Source organism: Rhincodon typus, chromosome 30 (genome assembly GCF_021869965.1).
Source record: "Rhincodon typus isolate 14 chromosome 30, sRhiTyp1.1, whole genome shotgun sequence".
Lineage (NCBI taxonomy): Eukaryota > Metazoa > Chordata > Chondrichthyes > Orectolobiformes > Rhincodontidae > Rhincodon > Rhincodon typus.
In genome coordinates, this window is record NC_063361.1 from 5,614,205 (window position 1) to 5,638,574 (window position 24,370).

The following is a 24,370-nucleotide window of genomic DNA, read 5'->3' on the forward strand; positions in this document are numbered from 1 at the left end:
CAAATGGGAGTTCTTTTCGGCCGCATCCTGGAGCGATGGAGGGGCCGAGGTATGAATCCCGGTACAGCACGACTTCCCTGGTTGCTGCTGAGTGCCGGTGAGGAGCGGACTGGAGGCTACAGCAATGTGGGACAACTGTTGGACTTTGGACTGGTGCCACGTGCTGAGCTGCTGTTATCGGACTGTAATTTAAATCCTTCTCACTATGTTGTTACTATCTCTGTAACTAATGCTTATGTTTTCCTTTAATCCTCTTTGTGTAAGAGCACTATATTTTTTACTCTGTAAGATTTGTACCTAAGTGCTTGTATCTAAGATTACGCCATTAAAGGCAGCCATTGTAAAAACTTTTCACCGTACTCCTATACTTCTGTATTGTAATACAAGTGACAATAAAAGATACTCTATTCTATTCTATTCTATAGGGAGAGCTCTATTCAATTGTTAAGTTTATTTTCTTTCATCTCCACGCGGCCCCTATCATCTGCCCTTGGTGGGTACAGGCTGGGTGGCTACAGAAGGAGGGTTTGAGGGACCATGGGGCTGGCAGGATGATGGGAAGTGAAGGCAGAAGACCAGAGACCCACAGCAGCTTCAGAAACAACTGGGACAAAGTCCTAGAGAGCCGAGGTATGCTCTTAACCAACCAGTAGCCAGCTGACCCTGAAGTAGGTTTTTGATTGGCTCAGTTGGTTGTCCACCTTCAGTCTGTAGAAAACTGAGCCAATCATGCTACTGAGAAACTTCAGTAGCAACAGGTCTGTGTTGGGGAGCCATTTCAAGTGGTTTCCCAACATTTCAGCAGCCTTTGCTGCTCAGTTATCTAATATGGTGCCTGGCTGCTGGCAAAATTTTTCTTTATTGCAAAAATATATTTTATTCATAAAAATTTTTATGTGCATACACGGTTCTGTACTATCTTTTGCATATCAAGAAAAACAAATATTGGAATGTGATATTCCCTACAGTTGGCAAAAACCAAAGACATTTCTTAGTTATGCAGGGCACTATTTACATATATTTGAGGCAACGAGAGGGACGGACAACTGAACAGACCCTCGTTATAGTCTGGCAGAAAGATCACAGACTGGCCTTTCTCCACTGCGCCTTGATGGCATCTGCTCAAAACTTTAATGTGTCCCTCAGCACATAGTCCTGGACCTTGGAATGTACCAGTCTGCAACATTCAGTCGAAGTCAACTCTCTACACTGGAAGACCAATGAGTTTTGGGCAGACCAAATAGCATCTTTCAACCGAATTGATGGTCCTTCAGGTGCACATCCCAGGGAACAGCCTGCACAGCACTGAGTCCTGCATCACTGAGATGCATGGGACGAACCTTGACAAGCGCTGGTAAAAATGCACCCATAATTTCAGCTGACACTCTACCCGAGGCTGAGGGAAGGGTTGCATTTGCAGAGGTGCCATCATTTAGTTAAAGCTTTACACTGAGACTGAGTCAGACTTTTCAGGTGCATGTAGTGATCCCATTGCACTACTTTGTCCTGTGCAATATTCAACCATAAATTAACACACAAAAATTAGATTAGATATTCAACAGCATTAGGCGCTTAGTTGGAGATTGCTTTGTGCAAATTAGTTGGAACGTTTCCCACATTGCAATAATGACTATACTTCAGACAGTATATTGGCTGTAAACTGCTTTACAACACCCTAATTTCATGAAAGGTGTTGCAGAAATCTCTCTGTTCTTAGTGTTTCCTTAGCAGTCAATTTTCATATTTCCTACTTCTGTGACCACCTTCAGTGCTAAAACACTCCAAAATTTCTGCACTTGTCCCATTCTAGCCCAATCCAGTAACTCATAGTGGATTTGAAACATCAACTCGGTTTCTCTCTCCACAGGTACTGCCAGACTTTGTTTAAATTTCCGATCTCTGGCATCTGCAGTACTTTTCTCTTCTAGGATTAAATAAAGTCCCACCAAAGAGAGCTTTGTTTCTATTAGCTTTGACTCAGTGCAGTTTGGTTTCCCACATTTGGAGATGGTAACATTTGTCATTTGATATAAGCAATGGGCTGGACATGATGCAGGTGAAACTCACTGAAGAGCTTGATGTCAGTTTTGGTTTTGTGAACGTTTTATGACAGATAGAGCATAGGCAAGGTGAAGAGTGTGTGATACAGTGCTTTGAATTGAGTTTGAAAACTAATACAGCACCAACCTTGCCAGAAGAGAAATTCAACGTTCACATCCATCTCACAATACATTAACGGTGGGCCAAAACGAGGACCCATAAATCATGACTGACATCAATAAATCCAATAGGGAATTCAGAAAAGATGCAGCACTTAGAGTAGTTACAGAGTCATACAGCATGGAAACAGACCCTTCTATCCAACCCGTCTGTGCCAACCATGTTTCTCAAACTAAACTAGTCCCATTGTCTGCATTTGGCCCATATCCCCCTAAACACTTCCTATTCACGTACCTGTCCAAATGTCTTTTAAATGTTGTTATTGTACCCACCTCTACCAGCTCATTCCAAACATGCACCACCCTCTGTGTGAAAAAGTTGCCCCTCAGGTCCCTTTTATATCTTTCCCCTCTCACCTTAAACCTATGCCCTCTAGTTTTGGACTCCCTGCATGCTGCCTTTTCTTGATTAATCCACATTTGTTCAAGTGACTAGTAGTTTTGTTCACAGTAACGATAGATTTAAAGGCAAGCTAGACAACCAAATGGGACAGAAAGGACTAGACGGTCATGCTGATAGGATTAGATGGAGTGGAATCCATCAGTGCAGCACTAATCAACCAACCGTGTTAAACATTCTGTTGATCCAAAGGTCTCCTTCTCTGGCTCAATGTTAATGTTGTCTGAAACCAGTCCTGACAGGTAGCTGGAGATGTTTTAAGGTGGCAAAGGTGCTACATAAATGCATGTTATTATAGGTAAATAGGCTGTGCTAACTTAACAGACAGAGGGACGTCATACCAATCTTTCACCAAATATTTGCTGCCCCAATAGTAATTTCTGCCCGCAAAATCTACATGCATAAATTAATGAAGAAAAGTAGTATTTCGGAAAGAAAAATCTTAAATAAAAAGTCCACTTAGTGGGAGATAGAATTAAAAAAATCAACAGACCAGTAACGAACGATATCTGTGCTCCTAGTCAAAGCTGCTGATTCCCTTGGCTTATAAAGTCTAAACAGGACTGCCTGATTATTTTAACAATGGAGATGAATCACCTAGCTTCGTCTAAGCTGCAAACTGAGGCAGACTGGGGAACTGGGCAAGAGCTGCTTTTATGTTTCTATCACTCCCCTGAGGGAAAGCCCCTGGTCTGACTGACTGCCAGGCAATCACATTCCTGAGGAAATTTTACTTTCCGATTGCATGGTTACAAAGGGGCACAGAGAAAAGCAAGGTAGAAGGTCGGTGAGATTGTTCCTTTGCCTATGTGAAGGCTGCCAATCCTGCAGCTCCCAACCTGACTTCATCTTTGAAGCTGCTTGTGGGTCCTAACCCTGATACCAGCTCAGTGAGCATCTCTCTCCTCCTGCTCCAGTGCTTAGGGTTAGAATCTGTGAAATCAGGGCTAAAAACACTGGGGGAGGAAGAGCGGAGGGGAACTCTCCAGGTATTTAATCTCCCCAGTTTTTTCTGTTTAATTCTTGCCTCTCTCAGGAGATTACAGACAGTTGGGAGAGGTATAGGAAGTTCTTGGTCATGATGCTGCAGGCAACGTGACTGAGGGGCCAGCTGGTCTCTGCCCAGTTGTCATGTCAGATGTAAACAGGAAATATGGTCAGGAATGTTTGGCTTGCAGGCTGGAAGCTCCCAGTACTGATTATTCACTGCTTAGTGTCTCTCTGTAATCTCCTCCCTTACTGCTGCATTCTCCATTTGAAGTGAAAATGGATTCGCCCCAAGTCGAGCAGCACAATGATTCAGTGGTTAGCACTGCTGCCTCATAGCGCCAGACCTCGGGCAACTGTCTGTGTAGAGTTTGCACATTCTCCCCGTGTCTGCGTGGGTTTCCTCTGGGAGCCCCACTTTCTTCCCACAGTCCAACGACGTGCAGCTTAGGTGGATTGGCCATGCTAAATTGCCCATAGTGTTTAGGGATGTGTAGGTTAGGCGGTTTAGCCATGGGAAATATAGGTTTACAGGGTAAGTGGGGGGGGGAGAGGTGTTGGTGTGGGTTTGTTGGGCCGAATGGCCTATTTCTACACTGTATGGATTCTATGAGTTGCAGTTTGGTGCTTGGTTCAATATTAAAAGCTGATAAACTGTAATTACTTTTTGCCAATCCTGTGTGCAAGTCCAGGTTACTCTGAGCAGGGTGAATGATGGACAGTACTAGGTGTTTAAAGGGCCCTGTGGATTCAGTGCTAGCTGCGTCAGAGCACGCCTCCACACGCAGCTAGCACCATCTGGACTGCACATAAAGCCAGATTCTGATGCAATCTTCAGCAATGCTCTGGGTCAGGGGAATTTTGTTAAAATACTGATCCTGATAGACAGCAATTACAGAGAACAGACACAGCAGCTCTGTCTTGGAACGACTGGAAAGAATTACACTGAATACCTCTCTGATGACCAGTACGATAATCTTGATCTTTATAACCAGATCACCCATTAATAAACCAGGCTTCAGTCTGGTCTTCCCTCAAAAGCAAGGGTAACAGTGATTTACTTTTAAACACAGACCATGTCAATAAGACTATTTTCAAAAATTAATTAATTTTGGTTACTTCTATCAACCGGTTTGATTCAAGTTGGCATGAACTGATAAGCTGTTCAGTCGCCAATGCACTTTGTTAGTGAATACACACAATTCCTTCTGACTGGGCTGATCTCCAGAGCACTGTCTGGATCAGGGGCAGACCGCATTGACTGGTGCCTACGGAGCAGGATCAATTGAGTAGACTAAGAATGCTAAGGAACTGAACTACGTTGAAACTCTAAATCTTGACAGAAAGTCTTGATGAACACTAAAGCTGGTGAGAATCTGCATATATTCCTGTAACAACGCATTTAGATTTAACCAGCAAACCATCCCAAGCCACTCAACAGAATCATTAAACAACTCTGTCAGATTTGCTTTAAGGTGATGTTAGGACAGGCATGAAATAGAAGGTAAGGGGCATGTTGCTGAACGAGAACGTGGTGCAGAAGTCTGGAAAGGCACCTGCAGAATTAAGAGCCCAGGCAGACATATATGGCAGACCAATCAAAATCAAGGATGCACCCAGAGGCCTGAACTGGAGAAACACAGAATTCGCCGTTGTAGAGCGAAACAAAACAAAGAACTGCGGATGCTGGAGATCTGAAACGAAGACTGGCGAAAAATTACCGGCACAACTCAGCAGGTCTGGCAATATCTGTGGGAAGAAAGCAGAGTTTATGTTTTGAGTCCATTGACTCTTCATCAGAACTGTTTGGGGTGGGGGGGTTCGCAATTCTTGTTCAAACAGTGTTGTAGAATTTTATATATCCACTTAAAAGAGGCAGAGAACGCCTCTGTTTAACATCTCATTCAAAAGATAAACATGGAACAGTACACATTCCTTCAGTTCTGCATGGGAGTTGGGATCAGCTCCCAAAGATTGATTCAATTATTAGACCGGGAGAATTAACAACTGAGGAGTGAGACATCAGTCTGAAAGGTAAGAAATTGGGAATCTTGACATCAGAATAGAGAGAAGTGTTTTTGGCAGGCAAATATTGTGAATAATTTGAACGGATGGAAATTTTCCCATAACCTTCCATTACACTTCATAATGCTGAGGTTGTGCAGACAAAAGTAGTAATTTTACCGCTTATCTTGCCTATCCCTCTCTCTGTCCTCAGATGGAACGGCCAACAATTTATAAGCAACTGTCACGCCACAAAAAAAAATCCTGACGAAGGGTTTCGGCCTGAAATGTTGACTTTCCTGCTCCTCGGATGCTGTCTGACCTGCTGTGCTTTTCCAGCCTCACACCTGTAGACTCTGGCTTCCAGCATCTGCAGTCCTTATTGCCTTCAGTCAACAAGTAATCTCCAAATGATTGTATGAACTGATAAAAACATTGCCACAACGCTGACACATGATGCTTTTGAGGAAGATATTTCATTGTTCCAGGGAGATGCCTGCAAGTCCTAGGAATCCTTCAGCATTCCTGACACAGTCCCAGGAACCTTACTTCCTAACATCCTAAAATCAATGTCAGCTACTTAAAGAAAGTAGGCACACAGAAGCTTCCGTGTCAGTCATACCGGCAAATGATGACCGGCAGCAACATCTGGAAGGAGCGTCGGAGAGGGAGCAGGGGGTATGAGACCAGGCCCATGGCTCCAGTTTGGACATGGTGGTTGCGGGAGTAGCGACGACAACAGAGTCCCATAACTAAGACCCCAGAGCCTGTTACAGAGACCCTAGCTGATGTCAAACAGTGAATGGAGCAGTAGCGGAGGGTAACAAGAAGGAGAGGGAAAGATGAACTCTACTGCAATAAAATCTTGCATTATATTGTTTCAAGATGGCGCTGGAGCATGGCAACACTCTGCATTTTGCACGCGAAAAAACACATTTCACTGTACTTTTATACACGTGACAATAAATCTAAATGTAAATCTAAAATCTTAAAGGGAGAGAAATAGTGTTGGTGAATCAATAAAAGCAGAAAAATGCAAGAATCTATAAATTTGCCCGTCTTATAAATCCCCGCTCACAAATCATGACCCACCCCACCCTCTTCCTCAAGGTCAAAGGAACTCTCATCCACAATGAGCACCTGAACATCTGATAATCCCTATAAACTTATTAAGTCCAACTTGCTTATTACAATCTGCAATAACTTAACAATTCTTTTGTGCTGTGTCTTAAAGGGGAAAGCTTGAGGTAACCTGTATGATGCATTTAATATTACTGCACAGAGAGATCCTTGGTTATTCAGGATCGTGCTTTGGATTCCAGAGTATCATGAGCAATGCCATGAGGTCAGCAAGTTATAATAAATATTAAGTTCTTCAAAGTAGCATTTCATTTCTTTCATACTATCTTGTATCAATCACTCTGGAGATCTTATGTCAGGTCAGAGACTGAGGGGTGACCTAATACAGGTTTATAAAATCATGAGGGGTAAAAATAGGATGAATAGCCAAGGTCTTTTCCCTGGGGTGGGGGAATCCAAAACTAGAGGGGATAGATTTAGAGAGTGGAAAGATTTACAAAGAGTTTAAGGGGCAACCTTTTCATGCAGTAGATGGTGCATATATGGAATGAGCTTCCAGTGAAAGTGGCAGAGGCTGGTACAGTTACAATTCTTAAAGATATCTGGACAGGTACATAAATAGGAAGGGGTTAGAGGGACATAGGCCAAATGCTGGCAAATGGGACTAGATTAATTTAGGATAAGTGGTCAGCACGAATGAGTTGGACCGAAGGGTCAGTTTCTGTGCTGTATGACTGTGTTATGGTTACAGTTCACCACTGGTACAATTTGAGAGCTGTGTCGATGGCAAGAACAAAGGTGATTGAGCACCAGCTGTACGAACTTTTCAGCACGGCATGGAAACAAAAATGATTTTGTTTGTTATTGCAGCACCCTTCATGTTGTGTTCAAGCAAATTCACAGCACAGTAATCACTGCCCTTTGTAATTCATACTCAGTGATTTTCTCATGCCTGAAGGGATTATGGGAAGGCCAGGGTGTTGCGAAGTTGGGTAGAGTATTTGTGGATTGGAAGGCAGGACGTTAGAATTTGATGTTTGTAAAATGATAGAGGTGAAAAGAGTGTGTGGTCCCTTTAAAAGATGATGTGTTTTTTCTAGGCTTGGAGATTTTGGGCAACAGGTGCACAGAGAGTTCCTGAAATTGAAACATTTGTACCAGGGGGCTGTGTGGTTAGCAACCTGGGCAATAGTTTATATAGGCAACCAGTCTGAATATCAGTCAATGAATTTAAACCAGGCACTTAGGGACTAAAAATCCAATTAAATTTAAATCTGATGGTTTTGACAATCCAGGACTGATCCTATTGTAAGAAACTGATAGATCATCAAGGTTATAAACGAACAAGGTATTTGACAATCAGGGTGTGAACAACTGCCATCTGATAGAATTAATAACCATTAGCTCTTACCAGAAAATCACTGGCTCTCACAGAATTCTCTAAGCCCTCAGAGTAACCATCATCTAACTAAAGGTACAGCTGCACTTCTAGCTAATATTTCTGACACAAGAATTTGACAGAGAGGCGTTCCTGACTGAGGATCAGCAGAGGGGGCGCAGAGCATTCTGCAGAGCCGTACCATGGCTGTAATTTTGAGAGATTAATTTTTAATTTTTCTTTACTTTGGCTTATATAAGCAGCACTTGTATTTATTGGAACAGCACACCATTGGAATTTTGTTTCATTCGGGAATAGTTAGTAAGGTTTTGGAGTAGATCTGTAGCTCGGGTTGTGGGTGTTGAGGTTGGTTGGCTCGCCGAGCTGATTGTTAAGGGGGAATTGTCCATTTTGTTAGTAGTTCTGTTAATTTGTTCACTGTTAGAGTTAGATAAATAAATTGTTATTTGTTAATTATAGTGTGAGTGAAAGGGTTTCATTTTATTTAACCACTTCTTTAGAGCACATTGTGGGGTGGGTGAGAGGCAGGTTATACTATGTTTTGCACTTCCTTTAACAGATATGAGGTGAGGTGAGGTGAGGCGAGCCTCTCTGGCTGTTTCAGTTTTAGTTATCAGAAGGGGTCAACCTCCGCTTTATGACAGATTGGGGGCTGAAGTCCAGGGGGCCAGTTTCTGTACGGGATCTCAACAGATCTGAACAGATTTGAACAGATTCAGGGTATGAAAGGTCACAGCAGATTAAACAGACTTGGGGATTAGTGTCGTAGATCTTTAAATAAAACTTAGGTGAGAAATGGAAAATCTGTTTAATTTCGGTTACTTGTGGTTGGTTAAATCAAGAGTGGGGGAAATGACTCTTAACATTGCTAAAGAGGTTCTGGGTTTTGAAGATGCTTCCCAGATTTGCCAAGAAAGTTTAGAAAGACAGAGGAAGGATATACTTTTAAACTTAGCAAACAGGCTAGAATTGGGTTTAACTAGGGATAAGAGGAAAGCTGAAATTGTAACAGAGTTGGTCAAGCATTTAGGTGTCTCAGAGAAACAGGCAATTGAACCATTGCTTAATGAGGAACTAGTGCTCAAAAAGAACAAACCATTTTCCTGGCAAATATGACAACTGAATACCTGAGCTGGGTTTATTTTAAATCAAGACAATTGTATTTCTTCAGAAGGTCATGTTCATGTGATCCTGTCCGGCACTTTGAAGGGGCAGTCAATGTATCTAAAGCTACAGCTGTGTTTACAGAATCATAGCAGCACAGTCAAGGTAATGCCATTTGACTCATCGTGACCAATTAAGTCCTACTTGCCTAGTCTACATCAGTGATACCATGCAATCTGAACTAGTTTAGTTCTTAATGCTCTGGCTTGGTATCATCTCCAAATCTACATGCTCTACACCTCATGTTGGAGGCTTCTTGCAGGCAGCATACTTTGACCCTGCTCCATTTATTTCTTCTTGTCTACCTTCCCAATATCCACTGTTTGCCTTCTGCCTGCCTATATTCAGTGCAATCTTTTCTCTTTCCTGTATTCCCTTTGCTCTTCCATCTGTCCTCAGTCCCTTTGTTGTCTCCTTCCATTTTTGTCTATTTTAAAAACTAAAAGCTGTGTAACATTATATAGAACACACAAATTTTAATAACAATTTCCTATGGTGTTATGCATAGTATGAAAAAAATCTCCTATATAGTAAATATGGTAAACATTAAGAGGTGATTGAAATAAGGTGTTTAAGATGATTAAAGCAGTCAATACAGCCATTAAGGAGAAACTATTTTCCCTGGTGGCAACATCCAGAACTAAGGGGCTGAAGCTTAAAATTAAAGCCTGACCACGTTGTCAGGAAGCGTTTCTTCACACAAAATAAAATGGAAATCCAGGATTCTCTCCCTTGAAGTAGTTAAGGCTTGAGGTTAGTTAAAAATTTCAGTACTGACTTTTGTTAGGCAAAGCTAATAATGGCTGTACCACCCAGGACAAAGGCAGCAGAATCATGGAAATTCCTCTACCCGCAATCTCCCCTTCAAGTCACATACTGTCATGACTCAAAAATATATCACCATTCCTTCCCTGTCACTGGATCAAAATCCTATAATTCCTTTTCTAATAGTGCTGTGGATGTATCTACCCTCATTAGATTACTGCAGTTCAAAAAGACAGCTCAGTCTTCTCAAGGGTAAGAAATGCTGGCCTAGCTAGCGATGCCCACATCCTGTGAATGAATATGAAAAGGACGCTACAGAGTCAAGGTGGGTGATTGAATTATAGTGTAGACAAAAACCATAATCTGACTGAATGGTGGAACAGGTGGATGGGACTCAATGGCCAACCACTGCACCTATGTTAAATTAAAAATAACAACAGCACATCAGCTCATGTCTGTTTCCGTGCTATATCACTCTATGCCTATGTGGCCAATACATGCAAGTGGGTAGCTGCATTCACAATTCAAGGAGGTCAAGAAGGTGGTCAAGATAACATCCCAATGTGGCAAATCAAGATGAACCCTGTTTTTCTAATCTAATCAACCAAGCATAATCTGCACACAATACTATAGAAGTTGTGGATTTTTGCAGACCCTTTACAGCAAGTCAAGGGAATTATATCACCCATCCACACAGCCCACCCACCTCTACCACCTCAATAGATGACCTGGGAACCCTTAATCTCAGTTCAAGGAAGCTGAAGAATCCAGTTTTCCAAGCCAGTGTAAACAGCTGCAGCCTCAATAATGGATCATTCAAAAGCTTCCCAGTTTCTCAGTCAATATTGGATGTACTCTGGTTAAACCACCTTTCATACCAGCGCTTCAACAATTTTTACCCTTGTCCTTGACTGAAATCAGTGCCCTTGATGTGTCTATCCCAATTTCCATACTTCTCACCCATTTCCTGTCCTCCTATGATCTCCATACAGGCTCCCTTAGAGGACACTGCCTTGTGACATTAACTTTGATTCTCTCTCTACAGACTCTGCCTGACCTGCTGAGCATTTCCACCATTTTCTGTTCATAGAGCAATAGAACTTGTTCAGAGATGAAGCAAATTGTTTCTAAAGCTGTATTTCAGATTCTCAACTTTGGCTCTCACTTTGGCGACATCGTTCTGCCATCCCAGTCAATCAATCCAAAACCGTGACAATGAGTGTATACATTCTGAAATCTTCTTGTGCTGACCGTGAGGAGCTTTGCTTTGAACCTCAGTCTTATTACATGACTGTTTATATATAAAGTGATTTAATCACAACTGCAAGAAAAGCAGTTTTGAATCTGTGCCTAAAATAAACATGCACTCATACATTGTTGCATCACATCATTTTTACAAGGATCTTGTTTAGAGTAATGTTTAGACAGTGAGAGATCACTACCATAATCAAATTTTGACCCATTTCCTATCTGAAACATATCCTAAGGATGAAAACCTTGGAAAACAAAAGCTTGCAGTGCCTTAAATGTAGCAAAGTGTCCCGAGGGACGTCACAGGAGCATTATCAAAGTTTGACATTGAGCAACTTATGGAAAGCTTGATCAAAGTGGCAGGCTTTAAGGAGCACTGCAATAGGAGGAGAAAGAAGTGGAAAGATGTAGAAATTTAGGAGGGAATCCCAGGGCATATGATCACAGGAATTGATGAGTGAGAAAACTTCTTTTCCTTACCTTATAGCAGTATCGCAGAGTCGGGGATGAGGACCATCCTGTAGGACAGCTTCCTGTCACACTGGGTGTGGGAGTCACTGCGGCTGGTCCAGTTCCTGGATCGACAGAGGTTGCCAGGTTCTGCCTGCAGATGTACTTGGCCCTGAAGTTGTTGCAATCTTTCACATCCCATAATCCAACAGAATTTCCCGTCGCCAGCACCACACAACCGCCTTTATAACCTGCAACAGAAGGCTCAGTTCATACATTCAGCATTCCTGTGTAACACAGCAAGCCACCAGCCAGGAGGCATACATGCACACATACCAGCCAAGTATTATTGCAATGTTAAAGATTAAAAACAGTGGGTTGATTAAGCTCAGTCTCCTTCATTAACTAGTTTCTCACCTGCCTATGTCCTCTGTGACCTGTGGTGAAGCCAGATTAACTTGCAGGACAAATAGTCATTTAAATATGGGTGGGTTTTCTGTCATTGCAATGTTCCCAGATCAAAGAGCAAAAGGCTCCATTGCTGTACCGGAAACTTAAAAGTGATTCACCCTCTTCCCCAAACACATTTCCACAAACTCCTTGTAAGGGTTTCAGATTCTGTAGGTGGTTTGTGCTGTTTCTGGAGTGGGAAGCCCAGAAATGTTTAAAGTAAGAAGTAACAAACAGCAAAACCCTGGCTTTTAAGAGAGAGCCAGATACTCAATCGCCACATACTGTGGGTGGAAATAAAAATTACTGAAATTCTTCAACAAGAAGACTTGAACACCACAAGGCCCCCGCAGCATGTGGCACAAAGGAAGATCAGTAACAGAAACTGGAACATCAGGGCCCTGGGACTTGGTCCCTGTCCTGCTTAGATTTTTGGCAAAAGGCAATAATCCTGAATATTTGAGACAGGCCAAAATGGCCGCCAAGATTTACGAATAATCAGTATGAGAACGAATGAATAGTTCAGACAATGAATGGTAGTAAACACACTGCTCTGTCAAACTGCAACACAATGCAACCATAGGGGATGAAAGAAATTTCAATAATTATGTTGTAAAGCACTTTCAGCTGGCAAATGTATATTAAGTGTAACGGTTTAACAGTCGTCAGTAAGATGCTGGACCGAACACTTTGGAATTTGCTGCAATTGGTATCCCACTGCCAAAAATAAGCTTTCCTTTGCTCAAGGCAGTTTCGATCCCTGCAGTTTACATTAACACTTTAATAACACCATGACCTGCCTAATCATTTAGCCAGCTATTAAACCAGAAATAAAAACACCACAAACAGAGCTATCCCACCAGCCCTCACACCCCCTGCCACTGGCTTATGCTGTAGGAACCACGCAGATCTTCAGGATAAATAAGTAAGCCCCCTGCTCAATGCTGGTTGTGGCTGGGGTGGCTATAAATAGTGCTGTAAATAGTTTTCAAATCAGGAATGGGATTGTGGGGCAAAATCAGCCAGTGGTCCCTAGCAGCAATGGAGATTAAAACAAAAATTGCTGGAGGAAACTCATCCAGTCTGACAGCATCTGTGGAGAGAAAGCAGAGTTAACATTTAGGGTCCACTGACACTTCTGAACTGGACCCGAAACATTAACTCTGCTTTCTCTCCACAGATGCTGGCAGAGATTCTGAGCTTTTCCAGCAATTTCTGGTTTTGTTTCCGATTTCCAGCATCCACAGTTATAGAGCCATAGACGTGTACAGCATGGAAACAGACCCTTTGATCCAACTTGTCCATGCCGACCAGATATCATAAACTAATCTAGTCTCATTTGCCAGCATTTGGCCCATATCCCTCTAAACACTTTCTATTTATGTCTCCACCCAGATGTCTGTCTTTCAGTTTTATTTTGTACGTGTGGAGATATTAGGCAAAGACAAAAATATGCTGAATTGTGATCACCCATCAAGAACGCTGCTTTTGATGGGGATGAACGGTTATTGCAGGATATGCAGGAATGTAGAGTTGAGGTTAAAAATCGGATCAGCCATGATCTTACTGAATGACGGAGCAGACCTGCAGAGCTGAGTGGTCTACTCCTGTTCTTTGTTTGTATGCTCGTAAGACATAACCTCCTGAATCAATTAACAGCACAGCAGCACTGTGGTTACATTACTCACTACTGTCAAATGAACAGCGCCAATAATTTCAGGCAGCATGAGTTCAAACCTCACCAGGGGCAATGTGTGAATTTGAGATCTTTTTAAAACTATCATAAAGAAAGACTGGTATGACTAGATGGTTGTAAAAACCCAACAGGAACACAAATTCCCTTTCAGAAAGGAAACTGACTTCCCTCTCCCAGACAGGACTCTATGCCGTGCCAGCTCCAGGCCAATGAGTCCTCCTCAAAAACCCATTCGGTTATATAAAACACTGCTACAGTAAAGAAGCCCATCACCAGTATCTCAAGGATATCTTGGACTAGGCAATAAATATAGGCATACATCGGGTTTAAGCTATCGGGCTCAAGTGAATCCGTAGATGACTATAAAAAGTGTAGGAGCACACTTAAGATGGAAATCGGAAGAGCAAAAAGAGGATATGAGATGGATCTGGCAGATAAGGTTAAAGGTAATCCCAAGAGATTCAATAGCTATATTAAGAGTAAGAGGGCGGTGAGAGAGAAATAGGTCCCCTTAAAGATCAGCATGGCTGTCTATGTGTGGAGCCACAGGAGATGGGAAGATTTTTAAAGAATATTTCTCCTCCCTGTTTACTGAGGAGAGAATCGTGGATGCTAAGGAAATAAGGGAAACAAGCGGGGACGTTTTGGACCGCACATTACCAGAGAGGTGGTGTTTGCGGCCTTAAAGTGCATTAAGGTGGATAAATCCCTGGGCCTGATCAAGTCCATCCTCTGACGTTGTGGGAGGCTGAAGAAGAAATTACAAAGGCCCTTGGAAAGATTTTTGCTTCAGCTTTAGTCACTGGTGAAGTTCCGGAAGATTGGAAGGTGACTAATGTTGTTCCATTGTTTAAGAAAGGTAGCAAAGACAAGCCACAGAACTACAGGCCAGTGAGCCTGACATCAGTGGTAGGCAAGTTATTGGAGAGGATACTGAGGAAGAGGAACAACTAACATTTGGATAGTCAAGGTCTGATTAGGGATAGTCAGCGTGGATTTGTGTGTGGGAAGTCATGTCTGACAAATCTTTCAGAGTTTTTCAAAGAGGTAACCAAGAGGATAGATGAGGGTAGGGCAGTGAACGTTGTCTATATGGACTTTAGCAAGGCCTTTGACAAGGTCCCACACAGCAGGCTAGTCATGAAGGTTAGGGCACATGGGATCCAAGGTGAGCTAGCTAATTGGATTCAAAATTGGTTCAATGGTAGGAAACAGAGGGTGATGGCTGAAGGTTATTTCTCAGACTGGAGGCCTGTGACAAATGGTGTGCCACAGGGCTCGGTGCTAGGACCTTTGTTATTTGTGATTTACATAAACGATCTGGATGTGAATGTACAAGGCGTGATTAGCAAGTTTGCAGAGGATACAAAATTTGGAGGTATTGTTGATAGCGAGGAAGGTTATCAAAAATTACATAGGGATCTTGATTGGATGGGGAAGTGGGCTGAGAATTGGCAAATGCAATTTAATACAGGTAAGTGTGAGGTGTTGCACTTTGGAAAGTCAAATCAAGGTAGGACTTACACAGCAAATGGTAAGGTCCTGAGGAGTGCTGTAGAACAGCGGGATCTAGGAGAACATGTACATAGTTCGTTGAAATCAGCATCACAGGTGGACAGGGTGGTAAAGAAGGATTTAGCATGCTGGCCTTCATCGGTCAAGGCATTGAGCGTAGGATTTGGGAGGTTATGTTACAGTTGTATAAGTTATTGGTGAAGCTGCACCTTTTTTTCTTTATTCATTCACAGGATGAGGGTATCACTGGCTAGGGCAGCATTTATAGCCTATCCCTAATTACCCAGAGGGCAGTTAAGAGTCAACCACTTTTCTGTGGGTCTGGAGTCACATGTAGTCCAGACCAGATAAGGATGGCAGTTTCCTTCCCTAAGGAACATAAATGAACCAGATGGATTTTTCTGACAATCAACAACAGATTCACGGTCATCATTAGATTCTTTAATTCCAGATATTTATTGAGTTCAAATTCCACCATCTGCTGTGGTGGGATTTGAACCCAGGTCCCCATAAGGTTATCTGGGTCTCTGGATTAACAGACCAGCGATAATACCACCAGGCCATTGCCTCCCCCTTTGGCACAGTTTTATAGGAAAGATAAAGTTAAACTGGAAAGTGTGCAAAGAAGATTTACGAGGATGTTGCCAGGACGAGTCGGCCTGAGTTATAGGGAGAGGTTGGTCAGGATAGGACTTTATTGATTTGAACGTACGAGAATGAGGGGTAATCTTATTGAGGTGTATTAAATCATGAGGGGCATAGATAGGATGAATGCATATAGTCTTCCCAGGGATGGGGAATTGAAAACTAGAGGGCACAGGTTTAAGGCAAGAGGGGAAAGATTTAAGAAGGACCTAATGGGCAACTTCTTCACGCAGAGAATGGTGCATATATGGAATGGGTTGTCAGAGAAAGTGGTTGAGGCAGGTACAATAGCAACATTTGAAAAACATTAGGTACATGGATGAGAATGGTTTAGAGGGATATGGACCAAATGCGGGCAATTGGAACTAGCTGAGTGGGCACCATGGTCAGCATGGACCAGTTTGGGCCGAAGGGCCTGTTTCCATGCTGTATTACTCTAGGACTCCAAATAGTAGCTTTGCCAGCAGTGCCCAAATCTCAAAAACAAACCAAAAAAAAATACTGGATTTGATCTGGGACAGATCATCCCAGGTTTTATCAGTGTATAATTTCCCAGAAAACAAAACTCTGAATGACCACCTTGGATGTTTCCAAAGATCATTTATATTCAGCTGTGAAAACCAACTTTGGTAAAACAAAGGGACAAAGCATCAGACTATGGAAACAAAACTGCCTTGAAATAGCAGCACCAGGCTCTGCTGCTGCTGCTGGACTCACAGTGAAGTTGTATCATTTTTACTTGTCCAAATTTTGTGCGTGCGTATTTTTATAGAACAAGGCTACGTTATTAACAAGCCGCAGAGCTCAGATGCCCTTAAACAAAAACCTCAGCAGTTATAAAGATGAAGGTATTCGCCAATGTAATTCTACTCAGGCAGCAATCCACTCTCCCTGCACATTTATTTCCTCATTAAGTGATATCAGTTCCAGATGTGGCCCATATCAATGTGTGGCCAAAGCAAATAGTAATCTGCCTGACTAGCTGCTGCTTGACCAGTGACACCTCACAGCAGATAGAAATACTTGATCTTTCTGCAGAAACTCCATCCTCCTCATTTTCCTTACATGGGTGGAAGATTGCATTTGTATTCTGAGTGTAGCTAAAATGATAAAGGCCGTGGCTCAGTTAGTAGCACATTTGGCTCAGAGTCAGACACTGTGGGTTCAAGGCCCATAATAGTGACTTGGGTGTGACTCTCCATTGTGTCCCATATGGATACGAAAGGGTTAATACTGGGGAATGCCATAAGCACCACCCACTTTGATGATGCCGTATGGATCTGAAGGCAAAACAGCTAAAGACAGTTTGAGGTGTGCCTGATGCTGGATTGCTCTCCGTCACTTTTCACTGAACCAGAGTTGAACCCCTGGCTTGATGATCATATTACAGTGGGTGATATGCTGGACCATGAGCTTACAGATTGTTGTCAATGACCCCAGTGCCTCATTGATGTACAATTTGGAGCTGCTAGATTTGTTCAGAATCTAGCCCATGTAGTACGGCAGACTGGAGGGTAGTGAATGTTGTGCCATTATTCAAGAAGGGCTGCAAAGAAAAATCTGGGAATTATAGACCAGTAAGCCTAACATCTGTGGTAGGTAAGTTACTTGAGAAGAATCTGAGAGGGATAAGATATACATGTCTTTATAAAGACAGGGTTTGATTAGGAATAGGCAGCATAGCCTTGTGCGTGGGAGAACATACCTCACAAATTTTCTAGAGTTCTTTAATAAAATGACCAGGAAGGTTGATGAGGACAGGGCAGTAGATGTCTATATGGATTTCAGTAAGGTCTTTGATAAGGTTCCGCATGGTAGGCTGCTCTGGAAGGTTGGATCGCATGGAATCCAGAGAGACATGGCAAATTGGATACACAATTGGCTTGATGGTAGGTAACAGAGGGTAATAGTGGAAGGATGCTTGTCGGCCTGGAGGCCTGTGACTAGGGTGTGCCTCAGGGATCAGTGCTGGGTCCATTGATGTTTGTTATCTATGTCAATGATTTGGATGAGAATGTATAAGCCATGATTAGTAAGTTTGTGGATGACACTAAAATAGGTGGTATCGTGGACGGGGAGGAAGGTTATCAGAAATTGCAGCAGGATCTTGATCAGCTGGGGAAGTAGACTGAGAAATGGTAAATGGAGTTTAATATAGATAAGTGTGAGGTGTTGCATTTTGGAAAGTCAAATCCAGGTCGGAGTTTCATGGTGAATGGTAGGGCCTTAAGGAGTGTAGTGTAACAGAGGGACCTAGGAGTTCAGGTGCACGGTTCTCTGAAAGTGGACTCTCAGGTAGACAGAGCAGTGAAGGCGGCTTTTGGCACACTAACCTTCATCAGTCAGGGCACTGAGTACAGAATTTGGGAAGTTATGTTGCAGTGTACAGACATTAGTGAGGCAACACTTGGAGTATTATGTTCAGTTCTGGTCACCTTGCTGTAGGAAGGATGTTATTAAACTGGAAAAAGTGCATAAGAAATTACAAGGATGTTGCCAGGACTCAAAGGACTGAATTATAGGGAGAGGCTGGACAAGCTAGGACTTTTTTCTTTCCAGCATAGGAGACTGAGGGGGGATCTTATAGAAGTGTATAAGATCATGAGAAGCATGGATAGGGTGAATGCACTCAGTCTTTTTCCCAGGGTTGGGGAATTGAGGACTAGAGGGCATCAGTTTAAGGTAAGAGGGAAAAGAATATATGGGAAGCTGAAGGACAATTTTTTTTTTTTTTTTACACAGAGGGTGGTACACATACAGAATGAGCTGCCAGCGGAAGTGGTTGAGGCGGGTACAATAACAACATTTAAAAGGTATTCGGACGAATACATGGTTAGGAAAGGTTCAGAAGGATATGGGCCAAGTACAGAGAAATGGACATTTTGGTCGGCATGGACCAGTTTGGGCCCAAGGGCCTATCTCCGTACTGTGGGACTCTATAACTCTATAACATGATGGAGGGCATCCTTAATGTGAAGACGGGACTTCACCTCCAAAAGGACTGTATCATGGTAACTTTCATCAATACTGTCTTGGGTGGATGCATCTGCTTCAAGTGGATTGGTAGGAATTATGTCAATTAGATTTTTGCCTGTTAGAAAAATATAAACATAGAAAATGAAAGCAGAATTGGGCCATTTGGATGAGTGAGCCTGCTCCTCCATTCAACATGATCACAGCTGATCCTCTATCTTAATGCTTCAGTCCTGTTAATTTCTCAGAGTTCCTTCAATTCCTCCTTTGGAACAGGCTGTAGTTTCCATCGCTTTTCTGAAAAGTTATTCATGTTTTCTGTGAACACAGAACTGAAGTAATTGTTAAACTGCTCTGCCATTTCCTTGGTTCACCATCATTAATTATCCTATTTCAGAGAAAAACTGAATTTTTATGGTGCAGAAACAGGCCATTTGGCCCACTGTATGTGCTCCAACTCTGAGCATTTTAACTTAGTACCTATGTCCAGCCTTTACCCCACAACCCCACAAGTTGTTTCTATTTAAATAACCATCCAATGCCCTCTTAAATACCTCGACTGAACCTGCCTCCACCACACTTCCAGGCAGTGCATTCTAGACCCTAACTACTTGCTGTGTGAAAAAGGTTTTTCTCATCTTGCATTTGCTTTTTTGGCAAAATACTTTAAAATAATGGCCTCTGGTTCTCAATCATTTTGCAAGCAGAAACAGTTTCTCCTATTCACTCTATCCAGGCCCCTCATGATTTTGAAATATTCTATCAAATCTCCCCTCAGCCATCTCCTCTTCAAAGAAACCAGTCCCAACATTTCCCATTTTTCCCTCATAATCAAAGTGTCTCACACCTGGATCAATTCTTGTTAACCATTTTTGCACACTCTTGAATGCATTCACATCCTTACAGTGTGGCTCTCAGTACTGAATGCAATCCACCAACTGAAATCTAACCAGTACCTTTTGTTAGTTCATGATATCCTCTCTGTTCTTGTACTCTATGCCTCAGCATTGAAGCCTAGAAAACTGAAACAAACGGAGACTCAGCAGACCTAGCAACATCTATGGAGAGAGAAACAGCTGATGTTTCAAATCTGGTATGTCTTAATACTGTGAGTTTTAATGAACAGGTCTCTCTTATCTGTCCTGCCACCTTTAATAACTTATGTATGTATAAACTTAGGCCTCTGCTCCTGCATACCCTTTAGAATAATACGCTCTATCTGATACTGTCTCTCCACGTGTTTTGCACCAAAGTGCATCACTTCACATTCCTCCGTATTGAACTATATTTGCCATCTGTCCAGCTACTCCACCAACGTAATGTTCTTTTGAAGGTTTACACTGTCTTTCTCACACTTCACAGTTTTCCCAAGATTTGTGTAATCCACAAACTTTGAAACCCCACCCGTCTTAATCATTTGTACATATCAGAAAAGCAAGGATCTCAATACCGATGTAGGAGCAAATTACTGCAGGTGCTGGAATCTGAAAACAACAAATGCTGGAGATCCCAGCAGGTCAGGCAGCATCCATGGAGAGAGAGCAAACTAACATTTTGAATCTAGCTGATTCTTCACCAGAGCTGAGTCTCTATACCGATGCCTGGGAAACTCCACTACAAACTTTCCAATCAAAAAGTATTCACTGACCATTACTCTCTGATTCCTATCATTCAGCCAATTTTTTACCACGTTTCTACTGTCTCTTTACTCCAGGGCCTAAAACTTGCCTCACAAACACGTTATGTAGCACAGTATCGAATGCCTTTTAGATATCCAACGGCCTTGCCTCTCGATTACCCGTACAGTTTTCTACCTGACACCTGTCATAAGCATATTTTTATTCTTTAACTTAATTTCTGTCTCCATGGAGCTCTGGACTCGTTTGTCCTACCTTTCTCTTTTAAGGGAATATTTTGTGACTGTGCCTAAACCATCTCCTCTTTGAAGGTAGCCCATTGTTCAGCCACTGTCAACCTCCTATTTTAGTTCATTCAGCCCAGCTGTCTTCGTGCCTCATTGAAGTTGGCTTTCTGACGGGTGATTATTCTTATGCTGGATTGACCAATGTCATTTTTCACTGTCACCCTAAACCTCATGATTGTAATGATTAGTAGACCCTAAATATTACTCCATTGTCACTGATTTACTTGGCTCACCTCATTGCCAAGAACCAGGTCTAGCGGTGACTTCTTTCTTGCTGTACTTGACATATACTGCTGGAGGAAATTCTCCCGAACACGTGAGAAACACCTGTCCCCCATTGCCCCTTACACTACTATTAGCCCAGTCTCTACTCTGGAAATTAAAATTCCCTGCTATAATTACTCTTATGATATTTATACGTCTCTGTAGCTTCCTTGCAGATTTGTTCTACATCCCTCCCACTTGCTAGCGGTCTACAGATTACACCAACCAATGTAACTACACCCTTCTTGTTTCTTAGCTCTAACCAAATTGATTCTATTCTTGAATCCTCTGAAACATCCCTCTTTCTTCTGTAATGCTGTCTTTAACCAAAAATGCAACTCCTTTTTAGTCTTTCATATTTTTTTCTGAACACTTTGCAACTAAGAACATTTATCATCCAGACTCGAACTACCTTCAGACAAGTCTCTTATTGCCTCAACAACATAATTCTACATGGCAGTCTGTACATGTAACTGCCCAATCTTATTAACTATATGCACAGCATTCACAAGAAATCAGTCCTGGCTTATTTCAGATGCAATCCTTCCAGTTTACATAGGTGTCATCTTCTCTACAGCCAGACCCAGTGTCCCAGGAATCTAAATCATTTCTCATGCACCATATTTTCAGTCATGCATTCATCTGTTTAACTTCCCATTTCTCTATTCACATGTATGTAGCACCGGAAGTAATTCAGAGATTGCTACTTAATAGGTTCTGCTTGCTAATTTTCTACTTAGCTCCCAAAATTCTGATTACAGGACTACATTCCCCTTCTAGTTTCAGACTGTGAGGGAGTTACATTTGTCATCATTGATCTTTCTCTTTCTACATACTTCTAGAAGCTCTTACAGTCTGCTTTTATGTTATTTGTAAGTTTATGTATATTCTGTTTTTCCCTTCTTAATCAAAGTCTTGGTCTTTGCTGCATTCTTAATTGCTCTCAATGGTCACACTTACTACTTTTCCTCACAACTGTATAGGACTCCACTCTGGATCGATTATCCTTAATCTCTATCATTAGTCATGGTTGGATCTCTTACCCTGTTGTAATTTTGTCCGGAAAGGTTTTATAATGTTGAAGCACAAGTATTTGTTCCTGAAATACTAGCCATTGCCTAACCACTGTCATGCCTCTTAATCAAGTTATCCATTATATTGCAGACAAATCATGCCTGATACGTTTACTGTTTCCTTTGTTTAGATTTAGGGTCCTAGCTTTGGATTCGACTACTTCACTTGCTATTCTAATTAAGAATTTTATCCTGTTACAGTCACCCTTCCTAAAAGGGCCTCACACAACATATTGGTTTCCTCATGATTTGCTGCAGACCCAGTCTGGCAGCTACGTCCTTTATTATTTGGCCAGCTCGGTCAGTAATAGGCCTATGAAGCCACTCTTGGTGATGGGCATTGACACCTCGGACAGTACATTTTGTGGCCTTGTCATTCTCAGTACTTCTTCCAAGTAGTGTTCAACCTACAGCAGAACTGACTATCAACTGAGGGTTGTTAGGAGGGGATCAGTACTTGGTAATCATGAGGTTAATGCCCAAGAGATATCCTGCTAAAACCTCCTGCTTGACCTGACACAATGAGACATCACGGATCTGGAATCAGGGTTGAGGAGTTTTGGGCCACTCCCTGGGAGTACGAGGAGAAAGGGAGGATAGGAGTTAGGAGCAGAGAGTGGCCATCCAGACATTTAAAGCCATTTCTGAGACAATGTGATGTGCCTTTGTACAAACGTAAATTCTCTATATCCAGAGAAAATCCACTCCACTAAAATCTTGCACTATTTCCCAAGGCTAGTGAGGGTAATGGAACGGTTCCATGTACATAGCTGGATGGTCACATTCTCCAACTGTTTCCTGCAAAGCTGTTGAATTGAAATCCACCGCAGAGATGCTATTGCTAGGTGATGCCTGCTAAAATCTTCTGCTTGAGTGGCAAAGTCTAAGGGAGCCACGCAGTTACCTGGTTGGTTTAGATTCCAGTTGGTGAAGGAGACGGCATCACCACCCATCCATTGGAAGACCCCCGGTTGGTTGGCATCTTGTAGAGCAGTCCAGAAGTTGCCGGAGTGACCAAGGATAAGGCTGATGATGAACGACTGCTCAAATCTAACAGGAGGCACAGAGACCAGAGTCATAAAGGACAACAGCTTCAAAAGAGTAAAACATAGCTTCTGAAGAACAGATTAGATTAATTAATCCTCACAACCTTTCACTTTTAATGGTAAACTCAAACGTTCAGCTGTTGGTATTCCAAATTATGAAAGAAGTAGAAATTGCATTACCATACTCCTGGCCAATTATCCATGTACCCCAGATGATATCTCTTGGCTACTTGGCTCTAAATAACTACACAATTTCACACGACTATAAAGCAAACCCAAGTCAACTGAGGAGCACCCTCATCAGTTGGAATATCCATAGCTAATGGGGTGATCTTTACATAAACCAGTCCCTCTGCAAGCCACAGAGTACTTGGTGGTTATTCGGGATGATGGTGGTCGTGGACAGTTGAGGGGGAAAACTGGCATTGATGGGGTGGGGGGTCCCACAGTGTTCTCAATAAGTCTCTGCTCCCTCTTCACTACTTTATCTTTCCTGAGAACAGGCACAGGAGGAATTTTTAAGTCAGATTGGATTGTTATGGTCTAAACACACACTCGGTGTTGTGTGTGCATTTTAATTGCAGCACTCATGGCACCTCACACTGTTAAACTCAACAGCCAGAGCAGGGTGCATGTGTAAATGGCCAGGAGAGACCAGAGGTAAGTTTTATACAATACTGTCCTGCACATTCTTTCAAAAGAGCAGGAGGAGCAGGAATTCTCAACTGGATCCTGCAAGGATTCATTCCATGTGCCTCTCTAGTTCAGGACTTGCTCACCATCACAGAGACCAGAGTGATAAAGGACAGCAGCTTCAAGAGAGTAAAACATAGCTTCTGAAGAACAGATTAGATTAATGGAATATTCCTCAACACTCCAAGAATCTTTCCCATAAACCAATACCTTGAATGCAAATGTGTGACTATTTCATTAGTCAGTGCTGAGTGACATTGACTTTCTAAAAGTTAAGTTAAATTGAAGTTAAGATAACACGGTGTAGAGCTGGATGAACACAGCAGGCCAAGCAGCATCAGAGGAGCAGGAAGGCTGACGTTTCGGGCCTAG

At 42.3% G+C, this 24,370-nt stretch overlaps 1 protein-coding gene across 1 annotated transcript in view; it reads right to left on the reverse strand.

Annotated features, from left to right (window-relative positions):
- The window catches only part of mrc2 (mannose receptor, C type 2), a 225,423-nt gene that overhangs the window by 78,362 nt on the left and 122,691 nt on the right, over positions 1-24,370 (reverse strand). Inside the window, exons 11-12 of the mRNA XM_048614718.1 lie at positions 23,164-23,309; positions 11,750-11,970 (exon numbers count right to left, since the gene is read on the reverse strand). Coding sequence (XP_048470675.1) covers positions 11,750-11,970; positions 23,164-23,309 — 367 coding nt within the window. The remainder of the gene's footprint in view (positions 1-11,749; positions 11,971-23,163; positions 23,310-24,370) is intronic.